This window comes from Syzygium oleosum, unplaced genomic scaffold (assembly GCF_021117445.2).
Source record: "Syzygium oleosum isolate NSW1041296 unplaced genomic scaffold, Sole_v2.1 Sole_v2.20, whole genome shotgun sequence".
NCBI lineage: Eukaryota > Viridiplantae > Streptophyta > Magnoliopsida > Myrtales > Myrtaceae > Syzygium > Syzygium oleosum.
In genome coordinates this window covers 5541004-5547806 of record NW_026607504.1, presented here as the reverse complement: position 1 = coordinate 5547806, position 6803 = coordinate 5541004, and the positions used below count along the sequence as shown (strand labels likewise).

The 6803-nt window shown below is 40.7% G+C and overlaps 1 protein-coding gene across 2 annotated transcripts; it reads right to left on the bottom strand.

Annotated features, from left to right (window-relative positions):
* Positions 1-822: 822 nt before the first annotated feature.
* LOC115693732 (B2 protein) lies at positions 823-6582 on the bottom strand. 2 transcript variants are annotated; one of them, XM_030620796.2, is made up of 6 exons: positions 6458-6582; positions 2708-3254; positions 2003-2103; positions 1552-1635; positions 1331-1441; positions 823-1201 (listed from the first exon to the last, which is right to left on the bottom strand). In XM_030620796.2, the coding sequence occupies exons 2-6, from the start codon at positions 3252-3254 to the stop codon at positions 1154-1156; spliced, it is 891 nt and encodes a 296-aa protein (XP_030476656.1). In that variant the 5' UTR covers positions 6458-6582; the 3' UTR covers positions 823-1153. The 2 variants fall into 2 exon arrangements, with proteins under 2 accessions (XP_030476656.1, XP_030476654.1); XM_030620794.2 differs by having other exon boundaries at positions 6339-6500.
* Positions 6583-6803: the final 221 nt, after the last annotated feature.

The following is a 6803-nucleotide window of genomic DNA, read 5'->3' as shown; positions in this document are numbered from 1 at the left end:
TTCTTCGCAAGGGAATCATCAGTTTCATAATTATCACTGATCTTTTAAACAAGAAGAGTATAGGGTGTCAGTTAGTTCTTTGCTTGATTTTTCTACTAGATGCTTGGATATCTATGTGTTGGTATGTCAATCACTAAGGTCGTTATGTTACTATTAGTAATCAGATTTTTTAGGGGAGGCCAGAATAACTTAGTAGTGACTAGTGAGATTGGTGCTCAGTTATTTTAATTGTTCTTTCAAAGACTAGAATTTGATGAGATGGGCAACTAAGTAGTGTTACTAATTTTTTTTAGAACCGGTTTTATTTCCAAAGAGATGGAAAAACAGATAAAATCAAATAAAAAATCAAATTTGCCTGGTTGTCGTTTGATTACAAGAATCCACGCCAGGATTTGCGGAAGATATGTTTTATTTATTCATTTTTAAGAGACATAGGCATATCATCTGCTCTGATTGTCATACCATAACGTTCCCTGAGCTTTCAACGTCTTCCTCGTTGCACCAAAATTCTTAATGCGTCTTCATGCGTTAGATGTCGATCATGGATATGTGGTAAAATCAGTCACTCTAGATTACACTTCAAGTGAATACAATTATTTCGCGACCATTTAGGGGAAGTCATGCACCATATGCACTTGTGTAGTCACGACAAGAAGACAACGTAAAAATCAAGTGCTCTTATCCTGTATACTGTCCATATTTCTTTCTTTTTCTTCCCTTAGATCTTTTCTCGCACCAACACCAAAAATCTTCCACAAGTATAAAGCACGGAATTGAGGAGCAACAGAAGATCTGTCAGATGGTTTGCTTCAGAACGGCGAATTCAGAAACATATAGATAGATATATAAGGCTTTCAAGGGAACTAGAGAGCCATCACGGGTTTTACATCTCGAAGGGTATATTGTCTTACAACAGAACAAAAGATAAGCATAACACACTCACGGAGTAGTCTTCAAGTGACGGAGGTTCCTTATTAGGCTGGCGCGCACACCATTACCTAGTACTTGACACGATCCATACACTCGCACTTTCCAAGCTTACGCTCTTCGGAAAATTTGGTCAAAAGCCCACACACACACACGCACGCACACCCAACACAGCTTTCACGCATCAGAGAAACGACCACGGTTCCATTTTTTTTGTTTACCATGCTCACGATGCAGATCCCGCTTGTTCGCACAGGTCTAGTAAGTTGAGGGTCTGCAGAAAAAATCATCCAATGATGATTAGTTAGTTTGCTTGCATACACAACCATAGCCAAAGAACTAGATAATTAATGACTCTATTAGTATATGCAAGTGCGTTCGAGATCACAGACCCAATGCATACCTCTGGAACTGAGAGCTCGAGACGAAACTTTGGACCATCATAGTGATGCAAGACTGGCCTAAATGAATCTTCCTCCAATGCTTTGCAGAGTTTCCTAATGCGAATCCTCACCTGTTGAATTCGGGCAGCAAGAAAAGAGAGAATGAGATGCTGCAGCAAAAACAACTATCTTCCTAAGATGAAATAGACATGAGTATGCAAATGGGTAGTGTGAGTCCGACCTGGGCAGGAAACCTTGATTCACCTTTACATTTCTTATCCTCCCACGCAGTGGGGTCGATATTAGAACCTCCAAAGCTTGATGCCTGTCGATTAGAAGGGAACAAGCAGTTAAAATTTAGCGGTGAGGATGGTCAACATTACCGAACTTTGCCCCACTAAAGACTGCAAACTTGGAGAAGAAGACTTCGTGTTAAATATATCAGAGACAATAGTTACGCCCACAAAACCAGCAACTACCCACGTACAATGTCAAAACAAAAGTCCCAGGTTGCAAAACAAGTGACATTCACCTCCAACACCATTATTTATCTTCTACAATTTTAACTGGAAAGGTGCAGGATGATAAAACAACCAAGAACATCCAGGATCCAAATTATCGGCCATCCCAAAAAAGGAGAGACAATGATATTAGTAAAACAAAAAATTTGTGCAGAAGGCCATCCCACGAACCTCGAAAATACCATGCAACTGATGAGTAGTATAATTATAGAGAAACAGAGGTAAGCCTGGCGTAATTGCCCGGACAGAATCTCTGTATCTTGGTGGTAAACCTGCAAGATGAAAACATAACCGGCAGTTAAACTAGTTTTCTCAAGTAAAAGGTCTATTGGCGTAATTGATAATCTAGTTCAAACATCATGTACATATATATAATGTCCTATAAGAAATCATAACTTTCAGATGCCACATTGAGTCTTCAAAGAGCCTAGAGTCCAAGATACTCAAATGCCGACCCTAACTGATTCGGAAACTGCAGTGGGCAACTAGCACCTGTCAGCTATGGCAACCAAATTAAGTGAGGACTTTTAACTACAATTCCCTAAAATATACATCCTTACTCTTAACTGTAAGGTCTGATGAGTCCCATATCACCAGACATTTCTCAATTCAAGATCCTTAGGGTCTAGACTAGCACTAAAGTCACCACCCAACTAGCCAGCCTACAACTTAATTTCCTTTTCTCCCTGCTTTAGTGCGCACAAACCACCCCCAAAAAGGAGCCACTCATTCAGGAAAAATAAGTCATTTAAATTGCTGTATTACACTTGATACAAAAATAACAATTCAAAGCAAGAGACAAAAGGCTTTCTACCACCTCAGCAAATGCAATTTCCAAGCTCTAGAGCATAATCAGGAGAGAAGAATGATTTGTACCAAATAGCTGACGCTTCAGGTCCTCCTGCATAGTGTCATTGTTACACACGAATATGTATCCTCCAAGCACTTCATTTCGAGGGAGGGTTTCTGAAGCAGGAAGAGTCTTGAACCTTTTGTCAACTGCATTGCAGTTTTCACTGTTGGCAGCAGAGGCAGAAGCATCTTTGTTAAAGTGATTACTGCTATACTTGTTTGAAGCCATGCTTCCAATACTGTTCAGATTGTTTTTCTGGCACACTGCATTTGTCTCATAAATACCATTCCTGAAGCAACTTTTGCTCACATTTTCTGCCATCTTTGACTCCAAGTTCAACATGTTAAAGTTGAAGCTCTCAAATTTATTGTCTTCCTGGTAACCGATCTTATCTCTCGGCCTAATTTCTGCTGGACCCTTCAAAACGTCAGTGTTATTCATGCGTTCACTCTTACACATTGTCTGCTCTGCCAATTTGGAAGCAACCATTAGCCACTTGTGATCTTCCGAGACTCTTGATTGTCCACGTAGCTCATCACCCAACTGCCAAAAGCTATGCATGCTTTCCATCTTGCAAACGTAAAGAGAGAACACACGTTACACTTTAGATTAATGCAGTATCGAGAAGATAAGGAAAAGATATATTACTTTATTAAGACGGATAAAGTAAAGGGATGAACGGGAGACTCCTACTTGTAAAAACAAGGTGCGGATAGTAAAACAAAACCAGTATGCTACAACAACCAGGCATTAAGAGGAATCACACAAATAACCATGAAAACCAAATGTCATATTTAACATGCGTAACCAGAACACCAAGCGAGGTTACTTATCAAACAAAAAAAACTTGCATGACTAGAGATTATTGAATATGTAAGACAATGGATAGTAAGTTGCTTCCCAATTTCTATCAGAGATTGAATAAAGAAAAGTGTAATATTTCCCGAAAGGCTTTTGTAGTTTAAGGAAGCACGTTCTGCAAAATAAAGCTCGCCAATCACGTCACTCAGCGTCCCTTGAAGGACCGGAAGCAACAAGTGAGTGTAAGGGCAAAGAACATGTTATAAGACTAGGAATTTGCATCATATCCAAAACCCATTGACCCTGAAAAATTATTCTTCAACAAATAAGCTGACTTGTTGAACAGTTAATACTTCAATCTTCAACAATGAGCAGAACTTGAGAGTCATCCCATCAATTTAAAGAAATAAACTGCTTTCATCTTCATCAATGCATTTTTGGTTATATTACTTCCAATTGAACTCAAATTTAGGAAAGACAAAAATTTGCAAAAGCAATTATATCCTTCATAACTTGCCCAAACATTGCTTTATTACTTGGCTTGGGACAACGAATAGACTCGCTATCGGAGAGAAATTAATGAAATGGATGCCACCCTCTACAGTTTGTCTATTATGCGCTAATGCAAACCATATCTTCTTTGAGTGCCCCTTCACTGTTGAGGTTTGGAAATAGCAACTTGATTGTGCATGATTGATAGGCTTGTTGAAGATTGGCGTTTCTACTTATCTGGGCAATTCAGCATTGTAATTGCAAAGCTCCTCCTTCTTTTACATATAAGTCAGCCTAGAATGCAGTTGTACATCATGTTTCGAAAACAAGGAACTCTGAGCTTCATGATACTGATTTTATTCCTAGCTTTGCGGCCTGGTAAAGATGGTACGGTCTATTGTTGGTTTCAGACTTAACACTAACCATGATTTGCCCAGATGAGTTTATTTCGATATGCTGAGGACCTTTATGTCAAAATTTTGATTGTCCTCCTTACTAAATGTCTTTGGGCATGTTGCAGGACATTGTACTGTCTACCTGCTTGAGGTATTTACCAACAAATCTTACTCATCAAAATATGCAAAATAATAGATCAACAAACAACGGCAATATCATCGCCTTCATTCTTAAAGAAAGTAGCGGTTCAACTGACGTAGTACTTGACACATCAGTTACTCATTGCAAAACAAATATGGTTTGAATTTTGACATCCTGGCTAGGAAGTCAGGAAAAGGGACAGCTTGAGCGAGGCTACAGTCAGAGTTCAAGACCAACGAACACCAAAAATGCAAGCAATTTTAGTGTATATCCAATCCAGTGCATCTTACTAACTATGTGGGGGTCCATGCAGATGAGACCCATTAGAAACGGATGTAAGGTAAAATTGCATTAGTGCCCTGCACTACCGTAGGATGATAGTAAATCTTAGAGGAAGGCTCCATAAAGCTGCAAACGTGACTCCGCTCTTAATCTTATACCGCCAACATAATAGCCTCTAGTATCAAGATGTGCACAAAATAAGTGTAATGGAAATGAGAATCATTGGAGGAATTAATGGCCAGCAAACAATGGCATGTTCAATTGTCTCTAGCCTAAGCTATCTGACGATCTTTAAAATTTGTTGCAACTCACAATATGTATTCCCGCAAAAAGAAAATGGACATATCTGAGAAAAATATCCATAAGAACATCAATGATGACATAAAAGAATCTCATGTAAGGTGGTTTAGAGACATGAAATACAGTTTTCCATGCTCTAATTAGAACATGTGGTAATATTTGAGGCACACATCTCAGTAGCAGGGGGAAGGCTTACTAAGGCATTGATACAAAATTTCATAGAAGGATCTTCAGTATTACGATAACACTAAAGATGCTTCGTAGCACAGTAGCATAAGAGCTCCACCTTGCGACCCAACTCATGAGAAAAGGTTTTTCATTTCTTTCGGCAGTGGGAAATTGTTTTGCAACTGCCACACCAATTTTTTGAAAAATATCTCCGTGTTTAGAGTTCTCCGAGCATCTTTCAAAAGTCCCCCTCCTCCACCCCCCCCCCCCCCCCCCAGATTTCAATGTAAGTCTTTAGAACTATACAATACTAGGAATCCTTGTCAGGCTGCCAAGCTGAATTGGAACAGACACAGCTAATTTCCCTCTAGCTGCTTATACATAAGCACTCCCTATACCTATATGCATTAGTAAATTCACTATATGCTTGAAAACTAATGCTCAAGAGTTCGGCACGGCCTGAAACAAATGCCGAATTAGTCCCAATTTGATGTTGACATGGCAGCAACAATTGACAACATAAGCTGAGGGTAGCTACTTAGCACCCGCAGGAACACCCAATTTCCACAACACATAGAAAAAACGCAATGTCAGAGAATGCGGCCACGCTATCAAATCACATCGGCATCGAAACCGCCAAAAGCGCCAAGCACATTCAAGTTGACCCCCAAAACAAGTTTGACATTCCACATTCCACCCCAACACCACCCCCCCCCCCCCCCCCAACCCCCACCCTTTTCATTTCCTAGGAGAAGCATAATCCAATTCAGCCGCGACCGAACACAGAAAGAATTAAGGAAAAAATTCGCCGCTCCCTCCCGCAGCACGAGCCCTCGCAACCAAAACCAAAACAGCATTTCAACAGATCTACACCAGAAACTGCTCAGACGGAGACCAAAAAACGAAACCCCCCCAAGTCAACCGCTCTCCATCAAGAAGCCCTGCGCACCCGGAGCGACGGAAATGCCCGACCCCTCGTGACGAACCTCACCGAGTTTTCCAACCAGATACAAAACAAAGGGAAAGCGAGGGAAGCCGAGGGGGGCGTGCAAGTGAACTAGCCCGCGCAAGTACCTGAGCTTGAGGGGAGTGGCGAGCTGGTTGCGAACTGGAACTCTGAGAGTTCCGCAGAGTTTGGGGGAAGCGAGAACCCTAGAGAGAGAAGGGAAGAGAGAGAGAGAGAGAGAGGAAACCTTGGGCTTTGAAATCTGCTTTTGGCTCTGTGCGCTGCCTTTGTCTTGTGAGTCCCGGAAAGACACGACAGAGGAGAGAAGAGAAGCGGAGCAAGTACTGAAAAGGTGGGTGTCTCTCTCTCTCTCTCTCTGTACTGTGTATTTATGTTATGGCTCCCCAGTATTTCCCAGAATGCCACTGTTATTTCCAACCATTAATTAAAACTTCCTCTCTTTTCGTCTCTTTTTTTGCTCGTTTTTTTTTTTTTTTTTTTTTTGGCATTCCCCTATTCTTTTTTTTTAACTTTTTGAACTCTGCCGATAACAATAATAATTGGAGCGCAACTACTTCGGTTATTCAAATTAG

Coding starts and splice junctions, on each gene's coding strand:
- LOC115693732 (XM_030620796.2), bottom strand. CDS start 3,254: ATGGAAAGCATGCATAGCTTTTGGCAGTTGGGTGATGAGCTACGTGGA. Junction 1,442..1,551: donor AATCAAGGTTTCCTGCCCAG/GTCGGACTCACA, acceptor CGAATTCAACAG/GTGAGGATTCGCATTAGGAA. Junction 1,202..1,330: donor TCGAGCTCTCAGTTCCAGAG/GTATGCATTGGG, acceptor TTTTTTCTGCAG/ACCCTCAACTTACTAGACCT.